At 39.4% G+C, this 27,238-nt stretch overlaps 1 protein-coding gene across 5 annotated transcripts in view; it reads right to left on the bottom strand.

The window, feature by feature from the left end:
• LOC134631480 (serine/threonine-protein kinase WNK1-like) overlaps positions 1-25,200 on the bottom strand; it is a 31,917-nt gene extending 6,717 nt beyond the window's left edge. Inside the window, exons 1-19 of one of the 5 annotated variants that reach the window (XM_063479878.1) lie at positions 25,005-25,200; positions 23,115-23,350; positions 22,096-22,918; positions 9,785-9,957; positions 8,781-9,001; positions 6,963-7,120; positions 5,352-5,440; positions 5,052-5,271; positions 4,827-4,928; positions 4,315-4,660; positions 3,667-3,800; positions 3,273-3,338; positions 2,870-2,905; positions 2,305-2,424; positions 1,965-2,063; positions 752-831; positions 505-664; positions 300-416; positions 7-120 (exon numbers count right to left, since the gene is read on the bottom strand). In XM_063479878.1, the coding sequence (XP_063335948.1) occupies positions 7-120; positions 300-416; positions 505-664; positions 752-831; positions 1,965-2,063; positions 2,305-2,424; positions 2,870-2,905; positions 3,273-3,338; positions 3,667-3,800; positions 4,315-4,660; positions 4,827-4,928; positions 5,052-5,271; positions 5,352-5,440; positions 6,963-7,120; positions 8,781-9,001; positions 9,785-9,957; positions 22,096-22,881 (3,021 nt within the window). In that variant the 5' untranslated portion in view covers positions 22,882-22,918; positions 23,115-23,350; positions 25,005-25,200. Of the gene's footprint in view, positions 1-6; positions 121-299; positions 417-504; positions 665-751; positions 832-1,964; positions 2,064-2,304; positions 2,425-2,869; positions 2,906-3,272; positions 3,339-3,666; positions 3,801-4,314; positions 4,661-4,826; positions 4,929-5,051; positions 5,272-5,351; positions 5,441-6,962; positions 7,121-8,780; positions 9,002-9,784; positions 9,958-22,095; positions 23,351-24,549; positions 24,638-25,004 lie in introns of those variants that run through there. The other 4 variants (XM_063479876.1, XM_063479877.1, XM_063479879.1 and 1 more) reach the window with 4 other exon arrangements.
• Between the last annotated feature and the right edge of the window lie 2,038 nt (positions 25,201-27,238).

Below are 27,238 nucleotides of genomic sequence, written 5' to 3'. Positions count from 1 at the left end.
AAATACCTGAGGAAAGCTTTCCTTCATGCGCTCTCCTTTCTCATCAGCCATTTCTATGACCTCACGGATATGCTCAATGAATGATTCTCGCTCAGACTCCAAGATGAACTCACTTTCAACCTGGAAGAGAAAACGGAAAAGATCAATAGCTCTGAATAAACTATGTGATTATCCAGCTTTATGCTTCATTTTATATATATATATATATATATATATATATATATATATATATATATATATATATATATATATATATATTCCCCCAATCTTTTGAGTGACAACTAAAGAAGCACTACTACCATAATCTGGGCAATTTCTTCTGGATTATCTCCATCAAGATCAAATCTGAAGGTCACCATCTTCCTGTTGTGTGTTTCCAGCTGGCACTCTGCTACTCTGTCTCCCATATTAGAGATCTGCGAAACATTTACTTATATTAAAACTGTTCAGTGACTAAGCGCTTAAAAAAAGAATATAAACATTCTCATTAGTTAAAATTCTTACACTAAGAACATTTAGCTTGGCCTTTGCCGTCTTCTCATGGCGAGAGCGACTGCGTACAGATCGCCGCTGTTGCCGCTTCAGCGAGCGGCCCTCATGGCGGCCTCCTGATGTAGAACCATCATTGCCATCACTAAGACCCGAAGCTGCATCTGACGGACAGCTAAAACGCATAAATCCACAAAAGGAAGGTTTTACAAGCTGCGCAGTGCAGAGAAAACCAGACTTTTAAAAATAACTTGCATCTTACCTATCTACAGACGGTGGTGCTAGGGAAGAAGATCCCACTGGCTGCTCCACTGGTGTGGACTGAGGAACACTCACAGGAGCCTGACACACAGGAAACATTAAGAAATCAAACACTTCACCTCAAAAGCAGGTTCTAGTGCTGTTTGGCACAATACAATTTTGAAGGGGTTACACAGCATCAACTGTACACCAATTTAAATCATATCATCCACTAGATGGAGCCCTTTAATCTGGTGAAACATGCAACTGGCAGTTGCAAGAGACTCCATTTTTTAGCTTTCAGTGTAAATACTGCTGTGATATGGAGCTTTTATTTCAGCTCCTATCTGAATGTAGCCCTCTGTCACTGCTGTGTTTATATGGATATTAATTATGTTTAATCCCACTTACAGCTAGGGCTGTGCGATATGAAGAAATATATCGGATGACGATATGAAAACATCTATCATTTCATATTACACTCCATTGTTTGTTTCATGGTGTCGCAAAATACACTGTTTACGGCCATTTTTTTTCTCTCTCTTCTACCACTTATTCAAGAATCACGTGAAAGAGTATGGAGAGAGTTTACAGATGAGAAGCAAAAAAGAGCCATCCGGTGCTCAAAATAAACCTTAGACTATATAGTTTCATGCATCGGTCAAAACACTTAACTCCAGGTACACGACGCCCAGCTGAAAACACTTCATACAAGTCGAGTTCCCCGAGATTCACACAATTTACAGAAAATGCACTATTTTGTGTTATATATCGTTACTGGGTTGAGAAATGTCTTATATTGGGATATGAGATTTTGGTCATATCACACAGCCTTACTCCCAGCCCTGGAAATAGTCACAATACCATTTTAGACCAATAGAAGTTTTTCATTGATTACTGTATACCCCTGTACTGCTTTCACGGAAGATTTAGAGATTCATAAAAGCATTTTAGCTTTCAGAACCTTAATCTTAAGTTGTATTGTATTATTTACATTTGTTCTTGATTTGGTGATGGAGACAAAAATTGTGGTGCTTCATTAAGCAACACCCTACTTAAGATAATGTTAACTGATACTATGGCAGAAACTACATGAATTTACAACAACAACAAAAATAAATAAATACTTTTAAAAAAAGAAAATGGACACAGAACATTTAAAGGAACAGGAACCAGGTCTGAACCAAATGGTTCACGCCTGACCAAGAAACATCAGCATACACAAGTCAGAGTACCTGCACAACAGAAAGGCATGAGGCCTGATAGAGGAAGTATAGGTGCTCTGCGTTGAGTGGTGGAGACAGGATAGGAGTACTTGGATCACTGGCCCAAGACTAAGAGTCATGCAAAATAAGAAACATGCAAAGGAGAAGAAATGGGGGGGCAGTTGTGGTAATTAGAGCATTCAGAGAGAAGAAAGAAAAGGCACAAGAAAAAAAAAGAAAAAGACATAAAAAAATGGACAGAATCACATTTATACTATAGTTTGGTGAAGCAAAACAGGACACGTTAGAATGCGCCTTAACATAAGTGAGCTGCTGCATGTTAAATAGCAGCAAGGGAGGGAAAAATCACCTGTAAATGCTGAGCTCCTGTCTGTGCCTGTGATTGTAGAGAGCTCTGTGGAGCACTGGTGCTCTCTGACTGCTGCTGTGGGTGAGAAGATGGGGCCATTGTCGATTGTTGGGAGGGAATCTAAATGAACAGATCACATAATGATACAGAGGAAGAAACAGGATTTAAAAAGGTAGGTTGAGATAAAAGCTGATACCATCAGACTGGCATTAAGGCAACTTCCTGAAAGTCTGGTTTCTCTACAATCTAAACCTTTCAGAGATTTCCTTTGGGCTCTTTTGCTGAGTGACTTGTACTTACCTGCTAAGTAACATAGCTGTATGAATCAGGTTAGTTGAATCAGGTGTACTATTTACCACCACTGAGGTGTGGATTAATCAAATTCAACTCTAAAGTGAGTTTTGCAGACATGTTAAAGGTCTATTATTTCACATTATTTTTTCTCTAAAAACCCGCTACATTAACCCTAACAGAGCCTGGCGTACAGACCAGTACTGATAATAAGTGCATTTTGTTTTCCACAACAAGTTGTCTGAAATACTGTGGGTGTATTGTATTCATCTACCTGAGGGGGAAGCGATGATTGGTAGTAAACTCCATACTATAAGAAACAAAACACAGCAAAGTGTAAGAGTAGAAAACCCGAGAAAAGAAAAGAGACCCAAAGAAAAAAAAGAAAAAGATCAGGCCAGGAAACTCTCAGCTCTGCTTTCGCAGCCACCCAACCGAAGAATATAGGCTTTAAAGTTTAACTTCACACAATGTGAGTCAGTATCTTGTTTTTGCTGACTCTGACAGGTTGAAGTTCAGATTTGCAGGTGTGATACAGAAGTGTATCCAGGGTGTTATGTAGAACCTGATATTAACACAAGCTTTGCTTTTATGGAGGATGTCAGTGAAGCAAAAGTTTTCATGTAGTGTGAAGTTACTCTTCAAAGACATTTAGACATGCACTAATAGATATATACCTGTGCAGGTGTCACTGGGACGGACTGGTTGGTATTTGGAACAGGAACAACTTCAGACTGACCACCCTGGAACAGATAAAAGCACATGTTCTAAAAATTAGAAAAGCCTAGGACCCTAAACTGAATCATGAACACATGCATGTGAATTCTAGACACACTGCAGGTAGGCCATGTGACGGCTGTCTACATGTAACGGGGAAAAGTACATTCAGCAGTGGTGAGGGCCACAATAACAACAACAACAACAAAAAAAAAGGGCCATTTGGGATATGGGAAAAATAGATAATGAATAAATAGAACCCCAATCTGCAACTTAAACATTTGGTTTAAAATACAGACAATATTCCAAAACAAAATCACCCACAACACACATTATTATGCACTAATGTCTCACCACTGCCAGCTGCTGTTGCTGCGTTTGATCACTCTGTGTCTGACTGGTGGAAGAGCTGTAGGATACTCCAGACTGAGAGGGCTGAGCCTCAGTAACAACAGAGGAACCTGCTAGTCTATCTCCCATGTCCCAAGCTGTGAAAAAGGGACAAAAAGGTTAATTTATGAAGACTCAAGATTGTAGAATTATTTAAAGTAACAATGTTTTAGCCATTTTCCCTTAAACAACAGCTTCAGAATATGTTTTAGTAAATTAACTTAAGTACAACAACTAGTATATGTAGTGCATGCACAGGGGAAATACAATACTATTCTGAGCTCCTGAAAAAAATCATTGCTAGGTATGCTGTGAAATTATGGTTATGTAGCAGGGGACTGGTGCAACAAGGTGTGACTGCATGGAGTCGTGAGGGCGCAGGAGCGCAAGTGGGGTACTAACTAAAACCAAACTGGTTATTATTCCCCTTTTATTTTTAGCTAAACAAAAAACAAACACACACACCAGCAACTTCCATGTTTTGTTTTGGGGTTTTTTTTTTTTGGGGGGGGGGGGGGGGGGGGGGGGGGGGGGGTTGCTTGACTCAGTTTTTATACTCAATATTTCTTTTCAATAGACTGAAGTGTTGAGTGTTGTTACTTTGATACATACCACCTCCAGTGTGCTGCAGCTGCTGGTCACTCTCGGGCTCTTCGGACTCTGGCTGAACAGCAGCTAAGCTCTGATTCTGTACCGGGATTTGCCCAGTTGACTGGGGAATATAAGAAACGCCCTGCGATTGAGGAGTGTTGTAGTTAGACGTCTGAAGGCTCTGTTGAGCTGCCGGTTGGACAGACATCTGTGAGCTGTGTTGGTTAGGCTGTGGAGGCATGTAAGATGCATGCTGTGAAACGGGCTGTGACTGAGTCGCCTCCATGCCAGACTGTTGGCCTGTTTGCTGTGGGGGCTGTGATTGCTGTTCTTCTTCAAGCCTTCTCTTCTCCTGATCTTCTCTGACCTTTAAAGACAGGAGAGAACACATAAAATCACCCAGAAGAACCCCACCTTGAAAACACTAAAGCATATTACATAGATCATGTGACTGAGATTTAAAAAAAAAAAAAAATCTAACAAAATCATGCACGTAAACAGTGACCATAACAGTAGATGGGCTACGATCATACCTGCTTCCGCTGAGCCCTCTTAAGATTGATTAGAGAAACTCTGTCTTTTATGGCTTTCGCAATGGTCTTGTGGTCACCTTCACACACATAACCAGAGTCAACCTACCGGTATAACAAAAATGCAACAAAAGGTTCATCAGTAAACGTTTAAAAACTGCAAACAAACATATTGTTTGTCATGCACCAACACAATTAATCTGCCTAGAACATTAAAGCTCAATTCACCATTTCCTGAGCCACATCCTCTGGAACATCTTTGATGAGGTCAAAAGAAAACTCAATGGCTTCGTTGTCTTTGTACTTCCCCTTGAGTTTTTTTACATCCTCAATTCTCAACCACAGCTTAATAGCTTGCATCTCTCCATCCTCCTCTTCTGCCAGCTCCACACGCACGCCTGTATCCTCCTGGAAGAAGGCATGGTTCAGCAAGTCCTTGATCGAGTACCTAGACAAATGAAACAAGCAGTGAGCAAAAAGACATTTTTGTAGTGAGGCAGACCACCCTGAACTTGCTCAGTAAGAGACCTCTCATCCTTGTTCTGACGAATACATCCCTCGATGATCTCCTTCACTTCAGGAATGGCCACCTTGTCAAAGCTGCCTGGCTTCACCCCCTAAAGGAAACACAGAACTCTGAATGAGAATGATTGTCTTCACTTCATCTTTTCTTATACTGGATAATGCCCCATACCTTGTTGTGTTTTTCAGCTCAGAGACCTGATATTACTACCAAAAACAGTTGGCATTTGAAGTGACAAACATCTTAACCCAACTTCCCCTTTCACTTTTGACAAAGAATGTGAAGAGGGAGAAATTCTTTCTGCCTGGAAAGTTAAAAGAACCCTGTTTGGAATTTTCAACAACAGCTTTTAATAATGCGTCTTTTGTTTTCTTTTTTCCATTTCAAAATTTATTTTTAAAAAAAATTCTTGAAACGTCATCCAATCCTTCCTCATTGATAAATTTAAGTTTTACAAGTTATACTTCCCACATTCCATTTGTGTCTTAAAAACAATAAACTTAGTATTATATGCAACGTAGGTGTACAATCTCAACACTGGTGCGAGATGCCTGCTGGGCAAGCAATAGCTTTTAAAATATTTCTAATGTCACACTGCTAGCCTGCAGACTCACTTGCCTTTAAGCTCTGAATTTAGCTGAGCTCAGAGAAACCTTTCCCTTTTTAAAGAAGAGCATGAACATGCAGATACTTTACTATGTTCAGAGCAGGTCAAACATCAAAAATAGGGGGTACTGACCAAGATGCACTTTTGAGTGGAAGGGGAAATATAAGTGGTTGGAAGAAACAGTGCGTAAGAAAGTAATGGACGGCTGATGAGAGGCGATGAATTGAAGCCATGACAAATGAAAGTGCCAGAAAATTTAAGACTGAACTGAGCAGTTGAGTTAAAAGCCAGAAAACCCCCCCAAAAAAGTCAATTTTTCCTGCAGTTAACAATACAGCCAGAGCATGTGACACTACATCCTTAAAAGCTTTTATAACTCCAATGACTCAGCGTAGCACAGGGGTAAATGTCAAAGAACATGCTCTGTTCAATGGTGTGGAAAGACTATTTTTATTTTGTGGTTAATGATAAACTGAAGGTATTGCTATAGACTTCAAAAGAAATTTTATAGCTAGCACTCTCAGAGTGAGTTCAACTGCTTTATCTCCAAGTGTCCAGTGATTGCATGAAAATGAACCATAGGTGACTGCGGATTGCCATCTATTAGTATGATCCGTATGAATAAACAAAATGTGTTTTTCCTTTTACAGTCCCTGCCCCTCGGGGATCATACAAGACTCATGCTGGTTATTCAGAAAACAGCAGGTCTGAACTTGTTTAGTGTTATATTAGTCAACTCTAATGGCTCAATTAACATACAGGAAAGAAGGAAGACAAGGGAGGATTATTAGGATTAATAGCTTTTGTTCTTTTTAAATTTGTAGGTTCTTCAAACAGAATAAGAAGATAAATAGTATTATCAGAGCAGAAGAAATAAAAGTAATGCAAGCTAAAGACATGTCAGCAGGAACATGAAATGATTCCAGAAGTGGACATTAGCCTTCTTGGCACACAGGAAGAGGTGAAGGCAGGGCAGAGGGGTGACTGGAGGGTTGAAAAGACGACTTACGCTGGTAACTCTGCGGTAGATCTGTGCAGCATTCTGGCACTCTGAGTAAGGGTACTCTGAGGTGGCCATCTCCAGCATGCACATTCCAAAGGCATACACATCCACTGACTCGTCGTACTTCTCCTCATACATCTCAGGCGCCATGAACTCAGGGGTACCTTAAATCAAAACAACTATTCAGAACTCCCTTACTGATTGAGTGGGCTTCTCACAACCCATTGCTCCTCTGCTCCTCTAACCCATGAGGGGTTGAGGAAGAGGAGGATGAGAAGATTGACCAGCCTGTTGAAATCCCCTGGAGTAGAACCTGTGAGATGAAAGTTGGAAGAAAGAGGAAAAAGAAAAAAGAAAAAAGGGGGAGGAAAGCAAAAAAGAGAGAAAACAAAAAAGGAGGGAGAAGCTGGGCTCAGTTAGACTGTTGAGAAGAAGGCACGTGTTTGTCTGTGTAAGACCTTAACATGTTGGGATATACACGTGTAGCTGAGATAACCAATGTGCAGGACACACTGGTTAGCCTGAATAAATAACATTGCACCATTCAAATATTACCTCTAAAATGAACCACTCAGGAATAATACCCATGCCGAAATAAAGTGGAATTTGTTCACAGTAATGCCAATTGACCCTGTAATGTAAACAGGACTAGCTATGGAAATAACTTTTGTCAAGACCTTACCTTACAGCCACAATAACATTCCCTTTTATAGTACACCCACCTTTCGATGTCTGACTTACCATTTCATCCTCCCCTGCAGGAAGAAAGTGTTATGGTCAAGGCTGAGAGAAGCAGATCCCATAGCTAGTAACAGTGCTCAACAGTGTGTCCGTGCACATAAGCCTTTTTATATTAGTAGATTATTTTATATTCAATCTCAGGTCTTACACAGAAAAACTCATTTGGTTATTTGAATGTATTTTTCTGATATTGATGCGTATGACAGCACACTGTCAGACTTACCAGGCCCATAAAAGATCATACTTACTCAATGAACAGCAGTACCCTATTCATTCCAAACAGCAGAATGGGGCACAGCTGAGGCTAGAGCCTACATTTTAAAAGCATACCCAAGACTGTGAAAGGGAAAAGAAAAAGAAAACAAAACAAAACAAAAAGAAAAAAAACTGCAAAATGCTGACAGAGAGAAAGTGGGGAGAGCTCCCTGGACACAAAGATGGAGCAAAAAGATTCTGCAGTCCTGCAAATATTTTCAAAAACATCAAGAGACAAACACTAAAAAAAAAATAAAAATAAAAAACCTGTTGAGGCAAACCCATAGAAAGAGATGTTAAACATCATTGGTAAAACTGGCAAACAGACCACATATTTCCAAACCACAGAACAAAGACCAGTCTAAGACAGAAGCAAAGGCCATACCTTTTGCCATGGCCAGGTTAGCCTGCAAGAAGGCACGACAACTACCATAATATTAATATTTAACAGTAGTAGAAATGTTAGGCGCTACTTACATTCAGTAGATGCCTGGAAAAAAAAAAAAAACCTCTCTCTTTGTGGAGAAACATAGAACAGAAATACTCTGTACAAAGACCAAACTTGATAAGTTACTGTATGAGTGCAGAGAGAGAAAACCTTGTGGTTATCTTCCTAAGATTACCACAGTATTTGGCCTCCTTTTGAGCTGTGGTTTGAGAGACAGCTGAAACGCTGTGGTCTGTTTTTGAACCACATCGTCAGAAAAACAAGTCAAAGAAAAATCTCTTATCTACACACCATAATTTTCCATAAAACATGTTATCATGCCCCAGAAAAGGTACTGTCCCATTGCAGGACAGAAAACAGAAAACCCACTGGATTCGTACCTATAACACTTTTGGCAAAGGATGCGCGTTTGAGAGTGGCCAGTCCCAGGTCTCCAATCTTGACAGACCCTGTGGGGCCTGTGATGAAAATGTTGTCACATTTAAGGTCTCTGTGGATGATTGGAGGAGCCCGAGTGTGAAGAAAGTGGAGGCCCTTCAGGATTTGTCTACACCAGCTCCGCAGCACTTTAATTTTCATCACCTTGAACCGCTTCAGATATCTACAGGAAAGCAGATCATATTATTCACTAGGGTAGAATTTCAAACTCTATACGATTACAACCATTTACAATACTACAGGAGAAAAAGATGACAAAAAATTAAGAAGTATTTTTAAAATAAGATTAGAAAACCACATACTGGTTTGTTTCTGGTGACATGTACACATTTCAATTGCTAATCATATAATGTTGGTAAGGTAGGCTGACACAGTTTCTTTCTACTTGCTGATAGCATACTTTCAGCTTAAAAATTGGGCTTTTTCTTGAGAGAAAAAACACTTTAATAAAAAAAGAATTGGTTATCCTGTGAAATTAACAGTCTGTTAATGTTGCACACATGCTGGACTGATAATGTTTTCTACCGAGCTTTCACATTAATGTATCAGCTGCTAACTACATTGCTTCTGTGGTTATCGGCTAATTTCTAGTAGTTAAAAAGCTAACACTGACATGTGGACCAGCCAAGTTAAAATTTATGAATATATAACGATTTAATACTTCAGTGTCAACTACCAATCATGTGTGTTCAGCTGCAAGTTGTTCAGAATGCAACTGCAAGGCTTCTAACTAAGTCTTCTAAGTTCTATGTCACTTGCACTGGCTCCACATCAACTTCAGAGTCCACTTTAAGATTATGGTTTTGAGGTTTTTTGTTTTGCTTTTTTCATCTCAACCTTTACATCTGTACATCAACAGTTAGTCAAAACAAGATGAACCCATCCTATCACAGTGTGTATACTGAATATGCCCTGCATCTACAAATTCCCTGCCACTGTAACTCACGTTTTGAGTGTGCCAGAAGTCATGAGCTCCGTGACCAACACAATGCACTTCCTGCCTTTGGAGGGTCCTTCCCAGGAGTCGTAAAAGCGAACAATGTTGGGATGTTGTAGTCCCTTTAACATGCCAGCCTCCTCCTTAAAACGCTGCCGTTCCGACTTTGAAAGCTTACGATCCTACAAGGGATGAAAAAGGAAGATTTCACTCAGTGAGTGCAGCACCATTTATATAGATGCACATGTCATTCGGAATAATAAAAAGGTACAATGTACGGTGTGGTAATAAAAAATTATCATTAGGAACACCTGAACTCTACATCTGTTCTTTAGTATCTGAATTCACCCATTCCTACAAAGTCTAAGGAGCTTGGAGCTTCTAAGCTGGATGAATGAAAAAAAAAAGACACATTCATACAAAGTATTTCTTAATCCACTAGTAGTTTAACTAAGAAAAGGTTTTCAAGATGCTTTTAGTTTTTCAAAAATTTCACATATGCTTTGATAAAAGGAAAGATACAGTAGGATATAGGAATGTGGCTGCCTGTTTTCTATTGAAGATGACTGCATACTAAAAAACGCACCCAACTCTCTTTGCCCTTGGGTAAAGAAAAACAAAATGCTAGAAGAGCCAGTGCTCAGTAAGAAATATGGGATATCGGTACATTGAAGACAATCATGTCAAAGAAATAATGCATCAAGCTTGGCAAAAAATAAATTTAAAAACACTTAACATACACTTTAAAAATACACAGTTAAAGTAAAAACCTTGTAACTAAAGATTTAAGACAGATAGTGGTATTTAATTTACTTTAGCCCAGGGCTCCTGTTACATTAATTGAAGGGCCCAAAATAACAGGGAAATTTAAAAAACAAACAAACAAACAAACCCAAAACATTACATCAAGTATAAGAAAACGATCTGTACTCATGTGCAGAGTCATCTTTTTTGAGCAAGAAAACCCCTATTCCACCACTGTCAAATCGTGTTAACACGATCAATATACATGATTCCATGTTATGGTTTCAGATTTTCACTGCCACACATCCAAAGATGAGAGTAACTATGGTAATTTAGTCAGTAAGACAATTTAAAACGTGAACAATCACAGATAACAACGAATATATAGAGCCAATTGCACAACTGAGGCTGACGCTGTGTTCTCAGCAAAGAGTCAAGTGTCTGGCAGCTGATGAACTGTCAATGAATCATAGCAGTATGTATGTACACCTGATAGCACTGTCTGTCAAGTGTGACTTAAAATTCCATCAACTGACTGATGCATGCAGAAGGAATGACATTAAATCCTCCTGTAGTTTCTGGGTATTAACAAAAAATGTTGCAGGGTAAAAAACTCAAGTTTCCTGTCAATTGCTAGCATGACCTACATTTATAGGCTGTATGACTACAGAGCAGTAAAGCCATAGAAGTTAAACAAGCCCGGTAAAATCCTTAAGCCAAAGACCTCCCTTGAAATCTACAGGGACTGGCCATAGGCCAGGCTGTCCAGGAAATTCAGCCCATTGTTTTAGTGCAGTGTGAGCTCTTGACTGCAAGTATGTGATAGCAAAAATGTTCCAGTAACTGACATCACTTGAACAAAAACATAACTGACCAAAAAGCCTTAACGGGAGATATCTTGGATGTTTGAGGTTTGCGTAATGTCTGAGGGAAACAAATTGATAAACTGAGGGAAAAAAATGTGAGGAGCAACAATAAGGAGTAAGGAAGGACAATAAATCTGGAATCACTGAAAGGAAACAGCAGTGACAGAGGATGGAAGAATTAAGGTTCCACCAACTGAAACTGCAACTGGACCTAATGACCTACTTTCCAGAGGATTTATCCATTTATCTAGCTGGACAGTAATTTTCCCTCTGTCAAAACAGTCATGCAAAATATCAATAGCAGTATTCACAGCCTCAGAGCAACACCCAAACCTCCACCCGCCCAAATATGAAACTTTCGTATGAATACAAGCATTTGCATTGTAGGTACAAAACCACCCCTCTGGTACAGGCTTAGTAGCCCATGCCTCTGAAGGAGTGATCACCATTCCAGTCCAGAGAAAATACTAAGTGCCAATTGTTTTGAGACAACAAGTTGTCTCAAAACATCCTATATTGTAGGGTAAAGACCCTACAATAATAAAAAGAAAACCCCTAGGCAACCCCTTATGACCAAGCACTTGGTGACAGTGTGGAGGGAAAACTCCTTTTTAACAGGAAGAACCCTTTAGCAGAACCAGACTCAGGGAGGGGGCAGCCATCTACTACGACCAGTTGGGGGTGAGAGGAAAGAATAGAGCATAGAGAGACCAGACTAAAAACACAGTATGAGATCATCAGCAGCCTATGCCTATAGGAACATCACTAGGAGGGGGGAGGAGTTCAGGGTCATCTGATCTAGCCCTAAAACGTCCGGACTTTACTGAGGTACGTTTTGTTTTGTTTATGCAGCACTCTCTCTATGTACATTATATTTATATTTAACTTACTTTGATTTTACTGAAGGCCATCATTTATCATTTAACTTTTTTTTTAATTTAAAAAAAAAAAAAAGAATGAAAAAAAGGTTGGCATCAGTAGGTGGTGGACAGGTAAAGGCCATGACATGCTGATGTACAAATTGAATAAAAAGACAAAGCCAAAGTCTAATATTGCCTTCAAAAGGGCCACATGAAACTCCTTAAAACAAATAGGCAAAAACAAGGTCCAGTCTGGAGCCAGCATGCTACAAGCCTGCCACAACTGTGCACAGTAATTTGAGAGCAGTTTGGGTGGGGTGCAATCTTTTAAGAACAGAATAGTTTGCAGTTAAGATCAAATTTAACTTGCTTGAAATCCCCCTAGCTCACTTTATAGACGCACAAAATTGATCGGTCTATAGAAATCCCCACTCTAGCATGTCCTCCTACACCCCAAATTGTGTCCAGGTGAAGTGTGAAGCACTCCATCTCCACTGCATGCACTGTGTACAAAGCACTGCTTCCCCTTTCTGAAGTGTTTGGGTTTGGCCAGAATTTCTGCCAACACTGAGTAAAAGCCATCCTTTATGTCCTTGCTGAATTCAATTTTTGAATTCCCATTTTTGATTCTACAGCTGCCAAAGCTACATTCCGTTTGGTCCGCTATTATCCATGAGCTGATTTCAGAGAGGTACAAGGTAACCAAGCTGACATGTTCCTTCAGCTTGAGAATTATTTATCACAGGTTCCCACCAGAGAATTTGGTGGTACAAGACCCTCAGCAGTGGGGCTGTGCAACATGGTCAGGGACATGAAGATCTTCCACATACTCCAGGCACGCCTTTCCCTTGCTTTGTCAATGAAAGCTAAATGAAAAAGGGACGACAACACATCACACATCACACCCTCTTTTGACTGTTACTTCAAAGAACTCTCTGGTCTGTGTCATGTCTTGCTCATACTGTCACTGGGAAAGTACCCAACTGTCTCCAGAAATCCCGTGCAGTGAGGTCAACTGAAATGGTGTCAAAATAACTCTTTCATTTTTGAGTGACTTTGTGTCAATAGGAACTTTAAACAACGTATTTCTCCCCTTATATTTAGTTGCCTTTAGGATATTTACAAATTAATTAGAATTCTTTGAACAGGCAATTAAATAAATATTCTTGGGTCAAAATTAGTGACTGACGAGATAAAGAAAATAGCAGCGATATCAGACAGGGATTTTCCAAACAGTAATAACCCATCAAGAAAAACTGAAAACAATGAAAAAAAAAAAAGACCAACATAAACTATACTAAAATATCAATGTCTTCCAGAATAACCATTCCTAGTACGTTTAATTATTCTGGATGTAGTTACTGACCCTTTTTTTCTACTTGTACCTAATCAGTTTTATCACAGTAATAGCACAACATAGCTCTTTCAACTGATTACTGAATATACATAAATGTATCTTCTGAGACTTATGGAAGAATAACACTATGTTGAGTGATGATTTTAGTTTAAAGGTGTTTGAAGCGGACTTCCGGATGGTGAGGAAACTGGTTGCAGCATAATCTTTCAGCTCCCGGGCGGTCTGGTTACCCCTTGAAAATTGACATGTTATAACACAACTAAGAATATTCATAGTTGTATGCCAGAGGGTAACAAGAGAAAGACAAGAGGAATTCGGCAAGAAAGTGCGGAGGAAGGAGTTTTTCACCGAAAGAAGTTGACGGTGCTAGCAAGCTAAAGCTACACGGAGCTATGGAGGCAATTGAAGCTAACATTGTCGCTGAGCTGAAAGAAGTCCAGGATAATTTGAAAAGAGAAATAGCAGAAAAGACTGGACTTGTGAAAACAGAAATGTTGGAGTTTAGGAAAGAAGTGGGGCAATGGCTCGACGAAATTGTCACGGACATGAAAGAGGTAACAAGCAGGATCGAGGAGGTCGAACAGAGAGTAACCGAGGTGGAGGAGGTCACAGTCGATCTTAAAGACCTGCTCGGCCATACTCTCCAGTTACAAGGGGACCTCCAGACACGTCTGTCCGACCTGGAAGCCTGTTCTCGCAGGAATAACATACGTGTTCACGGGATACCAGAGGGTGAAGAAGGGGACAACATGCTCGAATTCATGGAGAATTTTATAAAGAAGGAACTTTCTCTCTCTGACACCAATCTGGGCATACAGCGGTGCCACCCCTCACTTGGCCCCAAGCCACCACCGGGCTCCAAACCCAGGTCTATAGTGATTCATTTTTTGGAATACAAGACCAAGGACTTGGTGCTCCGTTCTGCGTGGACCAAAGAAGAAATACTGCTGAATGGGAGACGTGTGTATTTTGACCAAGACTACCCCAGTGACATTTTAGCTAAACGCAAAGCATACAACACAATCAGGAGGATTTTAAAAGAGATGGGGCTCCGCTTCCAAACACTGTATCCATCGAGACTGCATGTGTTTTATGAAAACGGGCCTGTGATTTACAACAACGCGCAAGACGCATCCGACAACCTGGAGAAGAGGAAGTTGATGGAAAAGGGAGCGGACGACCCAATACCACGCATCCCCGTACCCAAGCCGAGGACGCCCTTCTGAGAAAGAGCGAGCAGGGCGCCGCGGCGGACCCGGGAGGAACGGATGAAATACATCCAGGAAAAGCTCCAGGGATTCAAGGGTATGGATAGTAACACCTAATTTTTTTCCGCACCTAAGACTGCAGTTTTCCTCTGTAAAATAAGAGTAATAGGTTTGACCGCAGTTATGGGATGTTACTGGCTTTCTCCAAGAGCGCTGCTATGATGAGCAGAGATTACCAAGCAGCACTACGAGGGGCTCTCTGGGACTCTCCTCTTTGTTTTGAAGTTGGACGTAGACTTCATAATTGGAAGTCATATATGTTATTTGTTCAGGTATGTTGTTCCTTTGTTCTGCAGACCCACGTTTTCTTTTCAGAGCACCTAGAGGTTTACAGGTATTGTGTATTTTCCTTTGGCTGATGGAGAGAAGACAACAATATAAGTTAATTCCACTTAACGTTAATGGTTTACATAACCCCATCAAAAGAAACAAAGCTCATGCTAAAATGAAACGAGAAAAACAAGATATAATTTTCTGGCAAGAAAATGACATGAAAAGCATAAAAGAATCTTTTGTGACGCAGAACCAACCATAAACCATAAAATAAAACAGAACATGGTTCCTACAGACCCATATCAGTCTTGAATGTCGACTACAGGATATTTGCAACAATATTAGCTAAACGGTTGGAATGTATAACTTTGGAACTAACGGATACAGATCAAACAGGTTTTGTTCGAAACAGGCAAACTCACGATAATCTGAGGCGGGCTCTCCATCTATTAAACAAAATGAAAAATATCGAATCAGTAGATGTCAGTCTTGATGCTGCAAAGGCGTTTGACTCTGTCTGCTGGAATTATCTTTATTTGGTTTTAACAGCCAAATCATCAGGCGCTTACAGTCTCTATACAACTCGCCCAATGCCAGGATTAAAATTAATGGTGATTTAACAGATACACTATGACTAGAGAGAGGCTGCCGCCAGGGATGCCCTCTCAGTCCCACTCTCTTTGCGCTATTCATTGAGCCTCTGGCGCAAGCTATCAGGGAATCTAAAGACATTAGAGGTGTACTAATTAATGATATAATGTATAAAGTTGGTCTGTATGCTGACGATGTTCTCATAACGCTAACCAACCCTGAAATCAGTCTGCCTATTCTTTTTTCATTATTGAAAACGTTTGGCATATATTCCGGATATAAATTAAATTTACAGAAAACTCAGATTCTCTTATATAATTACCGACCATCACAAGACATTCAAAAGATAGCCAAGTTTAACTGGAGTAACACCTCTATAATCCAGGAATCCCTATACCATGGATCTACCTGACCTCTATAATGCAATTATGTCCCACTGACATCAGAAATTAAGGCAGAACTACAGCGCTGGTCATTATTGCCAATGCATATGCACAATCGGATAGATATAATAAAAATGAATCTTTTGCCAAAGCTTCTCTATTTGTTCCAGGCGCTGCCTATACACGTACCCTCGAAGCAATTTAACAATTGGAATAGGATGATCTCTAATTTTATTTGGGCCAAACAAAAACCAAGAATAAAATTTCAGACATTACAACTGCAAAAGGACAAGGGTGGATTCACTCTGCCATGTCTTGAGGACTATTATAGGGCTGCACAGTTACGAGTGATGATTGGGTGGTGTGATCCAATGTGTGAGGCTAAATGGAAGGAGACAGATCAATCCTACTGTGAGACACCGCTTCAATCACTGCTTGGAGATCAACCACTTATTAAAAGACATATAGATGCAGACCTGTTCCCGGTACTAATGAAAGTGCCCATAGAGATATGGCACAGGATACCCAAATATGAGAAAACTGAAAAAAGTGCCCGGACTTTACGATGGCCTGCTTACGATTCGGCCATGTAGGAATAATGACACAACGTACATCAAAGCTAGATAGGAAAAAGAGGCCGAAATAATAATACATGACGACAACTGGTTCAATATATATAAGGCTGTGGTAATGACCTCGAGCTCAGGTCTATGGAGGGAATTTGCATGGAAAAACACAGTGCGTTTTTTTTGTCACGCCTAATGCTAAGAGTAAACAAAGTAAAGACCCCGACAAGGCTCAGTGTTGGAGGAACTGTGGATGTGTATCTGCAGGACATTTTCATATTTTTTGGGAATGTGTTAAGATTGTCCCCTACTGGCTAGTAGTGATTACAGAAATCAATACCATGATGGGCTTGAACTTGGCCCCTGATTTCACTCTGTTTTATCTATGTGATTTGCCCCAAGGACTGAGGAAATTGGACAAATATCTTTTATTAATACTATTGGCTGGCGCAAAGAAAGCCATAACTCGCAAATGGCTAAACGTGGATCCACCGTCATTTTTGGACTGGATAGGCATTATCAAGGAAATTTACACAATGGAGAGACTGACTTTTTCACTATGACTTGCTGCTGATAAATTTGAGAGGCACTGGAAAAAAAATGGGACCTTTACTTGAATGGAAAAATATTATAAATTCTGGTACCATGTATCATTGCTGTAATTCACCTATTTGATTTGATTGTACCATAAATGGATGTCTTTTTTTTTTTTTTTTTTTGTTTCCTCTAAATGCGTCTTTGCTAGCCTAGATGCTCTGTACTTGTTAAAGGTCTGAATGTTTTGTAAAAAAAATATACAAAACTACCAATAAAAATAAAGTGTTAAAAAAAGGTGTTTGAAGCAATGTGAAGGACAGTTAACTACAGTTAACTACAGTATCTCAAAAGCAGAGTGGAAAATGCTGCTTCGAGGCAAAGGACGGCATAAATATCCTAACAGGCCTAAAAATAGACAAAGGAAAAAATGCTAACGATAATGCCGAGGATCGGCTCTATCGGGTCCCTACTCTGACACTGACACTAAGGTCTAGATCAGGGGTGCCCAATCCCAGTCCTCGAGAGCTACCGTCCTGCAGCTTTTAGATGGATCCTTGTTCCGACACACCTGAATCAAATGAATGGCTTGTTATCAGGCATTTGCCAAACTTGATGGCATGCTGAAGAGGCAATCAAACCATTTGATTCAGCTGTGTTGGAGTAGGGATGCATCTAAAAGCTGCAGGACAGTAGCTCTCGACTGGGATTGGGCACCCCTGGTCTAGATGGAGCCCTCTGGCTAAGATGTGACAAACAGCTGAAAGCCATGTTAAAAAGTGTCACCGTTAGCTATTTAGTTGCATTAAATGCAGTATCTGTGGAAATATTTGGTGTTCTTTTGGCAACATAACATGACATCGAGGTCAAAGATCACTGTGACTGCCACGCAAATTATCAGGGAGTAAGAAAAAAAAAAACAAAGCTGCCAGATCCAGGCTCTTTCACAATCTAATAGTATTATTATCACATTTTAATTGACTTTCAATTAAAAACAGATATCCAGTCAAATTAGAAGAGAAACCAATACAGTGCTTACTGAGTATATCACCCCCTCACCCCACCCCACCCCAAAAAAGAAAAAAAGTTCTTAAACTATATAGATAAACAACCACTGAAAGGTCATCTGTCTTCATTCTTATTTGTTAAAATCTGAAACTTTAGCAGAGTTTAACATTAAGTTTGCAACTGTATTTAAAACCTTCATCCATTAATAAACAACCTTAACATGTAGGGAATGTTGTTAAAATGTTTCCGATCAATACTAAAACAGTGGCAGTTTTTATTTTCTACAAACTAAACTCAAGCATGTAGTGCTTTAAAGGTATTTTTAAATTTGATATGTTTGATAGTATCACTTTGAAACCTATGGAATAAAGTTTTTGTTCAGAATGGCATTCAAAGAGTGAAAGTCCAACCATAGAATTAAAAAAAAAAAACAACTGCAGAGTTAGTTATTTCCTCACCAGCTCCCTACAGTTTTAATAAAAAGCCACCCAAAAATGTTCTTTCTGTGAAGAAATATTCTGCATGACCCTGACTGAATAAAGGTTAGAAATTACCATAGTGTTCTCAAAATCTAAATCAGTGACTCAAGCTAAAAAGGACATGACCTTTATACAGTAAGAGTGAGAAGGGAACCAGTATCACACCAAGTATTTCTGTTCTACTGTTGTTTGTAAAACTGGTACAACATATTTGTTCCTCGTGTCACCAGTCTTTGACCTCAGGCTGAGATAGGGTTTACCGCCTACCTTGTGCTTTTAGTGAGCAATCCCATTAATGCTTTCCTCAGTGACATTTCTATCCAAATTTGTCACAATTAGAAAATTAAACTCTTACAGTAAACCTGAAAACCTTGATTCATGAAATGTGATGAGGTCTCTGTTAAAATACTTGGTGTAGCGTGTCACTTCCAGCGGATGCCATCGGCCAGCTGGACAGAGGGCTGCCATAGTTTATACAGGATGCCTGGAGTATTCTTACTCATGTTTCAATCTGTATTTGAGAGGAAGGAGGCGTGGAAGCAGCAACTGGAAGACTGAATAGTTGAAAATGCAACAGTGAGCCAAAAGGGGAGGTTCCTTAATTTCTTCTTCTTTTTTTTTTGGTCCCTCCTCAACTTCCTCTCTGGGGTGACCTACTTATTCTTCAGACATGTCTGCAGTGTGAAACAACTGTGGGGGTTCATTAGTGGGTGAATAAAGGTGAACAAATAAAAAATTCTCAGTCAATTATAGCACAGATTGCCTATTAGGTTGAATAAGCCAGGGCCACTTCATTAAAATTTCAAAGACAGTTTTCAGGCAAAGTCACTGCATAACCTGCAATTGCTGCCTTTGGTCAGAGTGAAATCAAACTACAGAAGAATTTAAGGTTTATTTACATCTACATAATCTCTAAAAAAAATGTATGCATTAAAAAAAAAGATTTACATGTTCATTTGTGTGTGTGTATATAAAGAGCATTAAGGCATGGGACTACAAATGTGACTATTTCATTTTAATCATGTTAGAGATAAACTGAAGGTCCTACAAGGGGAAACCTGCCTGGCTCGTTTCACCAGCAAGCAGCCACAAGATACGCTATTGCTCATAGCTGGCACGCTAAATTCTTAACAAATATGTTGCAAGCTTTATTGTGCATCAATGACTCAAGTATTAGCAGGACGCCAATTAAATTAACTTCTTGGGTCTCTACTCCTTTCTTAAACAACTCAATCTTAAATCTCATTGTGATTGTTATGTTAAATATATGCACTTCTAGTATCATCAAATGCCCCTAACACTGGACTAATGAAACTAGGGTAAGATAACATATCTAAATAAAATAATGTGTGTAAACATATACCACCCAGTGTTACCATCTCTGTACATCTTGAAGGCATGCTAACACCTGGATGACCGTGGGACTACATTAAAAACCTCTGACGTGTAAAGGGGATTTCAGCTTCTCACGTACAGCTGAAGTTTCTAGCTCTGAAACTTCTGAGGTGGCAGTGGAAGGAAAAAGCAAAGAGTGCCAAGTGAACAAAAACCTAACTAGAATTCAGTTACATTTATGGGTTTCACTACTAATGAAAGCAAGATATTGGGATAAAACCCAAAAGGTTGATTCTGTTCATCTGGACATAGCATTTTCAGTGGGAGAAATATTTTGTCACCCATCCAAGTGACTTCTTCAGTCTCATATTGAGATAAAAGATTTTTTTTTCTGTTTTAGAAGCTGTATCTTCGTTCTGTTTTTTGTTTCTGTCCTTCAGCAGTTCACGTTCACTCTTTTCTAAAACCCCAAACTGACTTCTCTCTTAGTAGGCTGTGGCAGATTTAGCTCAACTAAAGGCAGAATGACAGAAAGAGACTTTAACAAGAATAGTACAACTCAGCTGTTTGGAAACGCTTTTGCTGCTTCCTTAATTTCCCAAAGGGTCGCCACAGCGGATGGATCTGCATATTTGGCTTGGGAAGTGACAGACCCCGAAACCCCCCCTCTTCTGAATAATTCAACATAAATTTACTGGGTAAGATTTTATGTTCACTCAAATTGCAGATGTGATACTAACTGAGAGCTCAAGAAGAAAATAAAAATGTTACTATGAACAACCTTAGTGGAAAGTTCAGGGGCTGCAAGAAGTCTGTCTTGAGGTCAAATTAAATAAAAAAAAAAATCACCACTAAATGCAGTTTAAACCACAACTAAAAAGGTATCCCATCTTATACTGCACTAACACCCAAGTATTATACATAAGATATTTGAGCTTTAGGAAAGTAAAATGTGAGCAAGTTGAAAGAGAGTGGGAGGTGGACTGATGGTTCACAAGCAGGCCTTGGCAGGTCAGCCTGCAGGAGATTCCTCAGTGAGGAATGTGACCCATTTTACATTCAGGCAAGCATTCAAAAAAGGAATGCATTGAGCATGCGTGAGACTGTGTGAGAGGGGGAGGGGAACTTGCCTGTAATCTTCACATTGTTCTGAAACCAGTGAGCATGTGTTACTGTGGTTCTCTCCGGAGCCGTGTGAGTCCTACTGCTCTCATGGCAGGGTAAAGCATGACAGTGAGAGCAAACATTCATGTGGTGAATGAGGTTAAACTTTGCTCTAGGCTATATAGCTGCTATAACTGGACAGACAGCAGAATTTTTATGAGCCAAAAAAAAAAAAAAAAAAAAGTAAAACAAATCCACTTAAAAGTAGGTCAAAGGTCAGATCTGTGACTAAGAACGCTGAATGTTTGTTAATAAAGTCAACTTAAATATTCCTGCTGTTGCCATTATTAGCCGAGTAGTAGTATTAGTAATGGGATTTCTGAGATTTATAATCTTTTATGTAATTTTAGACACAGCTTCAAAAGGTCCCATTATCTGGGAGTAGAGTGATGTTTCAAGAATCTGCTCAGTTGCATTTTCTATATTTCTACACTAGATACCAGAAACTAGATTTAGATTTTCTAGCGGTATCCTCTAACAGTGTGAATAGTAAGTGTGGAAAATCATTATCATGACTACAACAACTGGCACACATTTTGTCAAAAGGTAATTTCCTGTGTTCAAAGAGGTTGTCATAAAGGAATAATCATTTATCAAAGAAGCACTGATAGCACCCAATAACTTCCCAGTCTCTTAGAGTGAAGTCAAATCAGGAAATGGGAAGTTTTCTTTGGCTGTTTTGATGAAAAATGTAGAGCGAAACAATCAGGAAATGCTGGCTATGCTTGGTTGAAAGGAAATGATAGTGGCTGCAGCTCAGGTAACAGGGTGAACGGAAATTGTTTTGACTCATACAAAAAATAATACAAAAAAAAAAAGCGGGGGGGGGGGGGGAATGAGGCAATATGTGTGTGTTACAAAGTACAATCGTTGTATACAATCGTTTTCATACCTGCAATTCACACCAAGCCACCTCCACAGTGGTCTCGGTGTCCAAGCCCTTGTAGACTGTCTTGAAAGAGCCACGTCCAATTTCTATGTCAAACTTCAGGAACCGTCCGTCAGGTGATGTGCCCACTGCTTTGGTTTCAGCCTCCTCGATGTCTTCTTGGACTTTTTTCTCAGCTTCCCGTTGCTCCGCCTCTGCTCGGGCTCTGGCGTCCTTATCTGCCTCCTCTCCTTCCTCGTGTTGTACCTTCACCTCAGTGCTGCTTTCAGGTTCAACTTGACTTGGCAATTCTGTTTCCAGGCTGGGTGTCGTGTGAGCTGCTACTACTGCCTCTCCATCACAGATGTCACGCACTCTAGCAGGCTCTTGCTGTGAAGGCACTACAGCCACCCTGGCTATTTCTATATCTTTTCCTTCTCCCTCTTTTCCACCATCCACAGACTTCTCATTTTGAGATAAACTTGGTTCAGCCTTGGGTGAGTAAGTACCAGCAGTCTTTTGCTGCTGGAGGACTGCTTCCTGTGGCTGAACCAGCTGAGGCGTAGGGATGGGGATCTTGCTGGGTAAAGGAAGGGCCAAAGCTGTGGCATTAGAATCACTGATGACACTGCGACGTAGAAAACGGTGTTCAGGGTTACATCGATCGCGTTCCATGGTGTGATGCCGGCGTCTCACTTCCACTGGCCGACCCTCACCAACCATCGAATCTGAACCAGAACTAGGGCCATTTCCACTTTTCTGAGGGGGAGCCAGGAACTTCACCATTTTGTCGTCTGGCTTTTCCGACATCCCACCACCCACACTAAGAGTTAAGGAGGTACGATAACTGAAAAATTAAAATAAGGATATTTTCATGCTTGCCATTTTGGCTTATCTAAGCAATATCTAGCTGTGCTTCAAAAAGGAAAAAAAGAGAAAGATTTACAATGTCTATCTCCAGCTCTCCCTTTTTATTGCTCAAAGACTATCTTTATAAATATATTTCGGGGACTGAAGGTGTAAGACGAGATGTGTTCTCTTACAAATGGAGAGGGACTGAACACTGCAGCAGAACACAAAGTGCTGATGTTGATATACAGGTCTCTTTAAGTCCACACCATCCATCCTGTACGACACAGGGTGCAGCTTCGATCAAGCATAAGGAATCACTGGTGAGGAACAAACACACACAGCCTACAACAGGCACAGGCACTAAACTCCCCAGTCCAGGCAAAGGCGGGATGAGCTGACAGTCTCAATTTGTTCCAGTCCAGTATTACTGCAAGAGAAAATACAAAACAAAAGCTTCCTCACATGTTTTGAAAAGTAGCCAACATTATGTCAAATGTCAACAAGACTTGTGAAAATCTAGTCTAAGTCTTTGCAGACAGAATTTACAGTGTATACAGTTTAACAAAAGTTTAACAACACCGTTTTAGTGCTAAGTACAGCTTATAGACCAGAATCTAAGAATTAAAACATGACTTCATTTACAGTGTAATACACTTAACCACCAGATCATTTATGGTTTAGAAATAAGATCTACACTCTAAAAAGATTTTCGGTCTTACCCTAGCACATGTGACACATGGCAAATTTCCCTTTAAAGTGGTATTGTTCAGCTGTGCTCCATTAAAATACAATTCAACTGACAGGTTAACTAAACACAAGCTATTATCTATAACTACTGCACAGCAAAACTAAGCATTTTAACTATATGACAAGGGACACGACATTTGATTCTGCACCTGAGATTTGTTACAGAATGCAAGCAATGTTTTCAATATAAGCGAAAAATATTATTAGCATTTTTAATGTCAATTAATATTGTCAGAAAGGCTAACGCAGTTTATAATACATTTCTTAAAGCCGCATAAAGCCATAAACATTTTTACTGTATCCGCAAAAGACAGGGGCCATCTAGCATTTTATGACAGCAGTGGCAGCTTGGCATTCCTCTCCTGCTTTAATCATGCAACCTTGCGTGGAAAATTTTGTTACTTATTCATCTTTATCCTGCCACGGCTGCAGCCATTACCTGACCAGGCAACCATAATGTCAGAACTAAACCGGATAACGTTGGCTGTAATAACATTCAGAAAAATAAAACAAACGGCTGCGCAAATTAACACAATATGAGTTGGAGTTAATTTAATCCTCTCTTGCACACACATCTGTCCTCATCGCGTATGTGCGACAGCACATCAATTTGAAATAGCTACACCGACTTTCTCGTTCAAAGCGAGGAGGAGGAGAGGCTCTTTGTTAGCGAGCTAACGAGTACGGCTAGCAAACAGCTAGTTAGCTGGCGCTGGCTAATCCTTAACAGGGAACCGATAACCGACGGTGACCAATTTCCGCGTCACGTCTTTAAATATATTTCCTTTTAATAATTTACAATTCCACATTACTGACACCACTCTCGTCGTTTTAACGCCGCTGTAAGCGTTAAAAATAAGCTATAATTCGCAACTTTACCATATTCGGGTCCCGTTTCCATCCCTGAGTGGTTAACATCACACCGGATGCGCTAGACCGGTGTAATCGGTTGAACAGCTACCAAAGCAATGACTGTTACCCATCCACTCAAAGCTAGCTAGGCGGGTCTTTCTTGTGGCCTAACGCGCTTAGACCCGCCTCCTGGCTGCTCCATTCAATTTAACGCCATCTGATAACATTAGCGCTCGTTTGTTGTTGTTATTACGCAGTTCGCAATATTATTTTGTTTGTTTGTTTGTTTGAATTTGTTGGCTCAAGTCAAATATCCATAGCTGAGTGGTAGACTATCTTACGTTATTTAAAAATTATTTGTTTGATAATGATAAGCTGAGTTTAACTCCTTAGCGCTTGTGAGTTTAATATTGCTAGTAGCTAGCAGGTTAGCTCGCCAAGCGCTAACGTTGAGCTGTGCCGGGTGGCAGATAGCGACCTACCTCAATAAGACAAGTGACGGTCAGTGGCGTTTCAGCGGTCCTCACAGCGATAAAAACAGAACACAGGTAGATTACACGTGTAGCTAAATGTCAGGTAGATACGTTCCCCAGTGTGAAAACCGAAGCTGCGATTATTGGGGCTCGCTTTTCAAATAAGCAGCGCAGTTAGATAGAGAAACGGTTTCAGCACAAAGCGCCTGCGCCGGCGGAGAATGACCTCATAACCATAACACACACACACACACTCACAAACCGATAGCTTTGATAGGCTTTGATGCTGTCACATTTGCTTTTGATTTTACCATGAAACTAAACGATATAAGCCTTAAAATCATACGTAATAAGCATATTCAAAATTAATTAATGATTTTAAATTAATAAAAAGACTTAGGACAATATGGACAACTACACAGAGGGCCCCTCAATAAATGAGCCCATTTCTGAAAGGTTAAATGGAGGGAAGATAAAGCGGACTAATGTGCACCCTTGAATTTAATGAGCTGGATCATTTTACTGAAACGATTGAGCCAGCCCCCACGTTGTTTTGTGTTATGGGTATTACGGTAAGAGAAACTAAGGTCTGGTTTCAAAATTAAAGGGATCTCCAAGTCAATCTACTCATTTAGTCCGTCATTAATGATATATGTAAATCATAAATTAAATCTAAAAAACAAAAACAAAATACTATTAAAACAAATATATTCCAAATTTAAATAGAAATAATAAAATATGAAAAGTATATGCTGTTTTAACATAATAATTTCACTTTAGATCCACAGTGCACACCCTAACAGTGTTTACCACCTGGGTCAAGTCAGTCTGAAATGAATGACAAAAGTATCGTCCTTTGAAATTTGATTACCCACGGTTCTTGACTAGAGTTTTGTTTTTTGTTTTGTTGTTGTTGTTGTTGTTGTTGTTTTTTACCTGCATTCAGAACACCAGTATATAGAAAAATCCTCTTGTCAATGTTTAATTCCAATTTTGAGCCACAGTACATATCCTCTCATTATTATACAGTTAATATCAGGTCAATCTGACTTTGGATTTCAAAATAATCACCCTGATGATGATGATTTCAGAATGCTGATCAAGGGAGACTTGCTGATTTCAAATTTCTATTATTTTAAAATACAAAATCAGACTGAGTTGATATTGACTGAGTAACACTGCAGGGTGTATCCTGTTGATCTGAAGTGAAACAGTCTGTGGAAACAGGAAATTTCTTTTTAACAGCATTCTGATGTGAGATGAAAAAAAAAAGCATACATGAACTATTTCAAATGACTATTATTTTGACATCTAAAATTATACTGACGTGATATTGCCTGAGTAACACTGTGAGGGTGTATCCCGTTCAACTGGTCTGTGGAAATAGCAAGTTTCCTTATAATAGCATTTTAAATTCATACAAAGATAGCTCATATATGACACCTCTGAAGACCTTTACTTTGAAATCCAAAATCAGACAGTCTTGACACTGACAGAGTTACACTGTGAGGGTGCATACTATTGATCTAAAGTGAAATTAGTCCAAATAAGTCTGTGGAAACAGTTTATTTTTTATGACTGTGCATGTTGTTGAAATCGTAATTGAATTGTTATTACATTTATCATATTTCCTGATCTCTTTGATCTGTAATTAGATTTTTTTTTCACATCAATTTCTGTATTTCATTATTTGTTACGTCATCGATGATGGCCTAGATCTCCAGAAAAATGACAGATTAATGATTGGTTATATCTTTTGTATAAATGTATTTTAGAGATAAATATAGACTATCTTCTTGTCACATGTGTTACCTTAATCTTTTGGCAGTTTTAAACCCTTTTAGGAATTTTTTTCCCTCAGATTTTTCAGCCTTGTAGACAGAATGACAGACTAATAATAACAATGATGATGCAACACTTCAGGAGATTATCTTTATTATTTTCACTCACCTTTGTTAAAACTGTGTTTTTGTCCATTTGTGCAACCATTTATTTGCTATAACAATGAAAATAAAATAAAAAAAAAAACAGTTAGAAATGAGTAATTAAGTATGATGCAATCTTTTATATTTTAGCTCTGATGTGTAACATAATTCAATGGATGTAAAATTATTACCTTGTCAAATATGTGAAATAAAATAGAAAAATTATTACAAACTTAAGCAATCATGACTAATTCTTTATCAGGCTTCAGGAAATATGTAAAAGGAAGTCACTGTGGTGTTTTCTTTCAAAATAATAGC

The sequence above is a fragment of the Pelmatolapia mariae genome, linkage group LG7 (assembly GCF_036321145.2).
Source record: "Pelmatolapia mariae isolate MD_Pm_ZW linkage group LG7, Pm_UMD_F_2, whole genome shotgun sequence".
Classification (NCBI taxonomy): Eukaryota; Metazoa; Chordata; class Actinopteri; order Cichliformes; family Cichlidae; genus Pelmatolapia; species Pelmatolapia mariae.
Note: the sequence above shows the minus strand (reverse complement) of the source record. Positions and strands in the feature narration are given on the sequence as shown.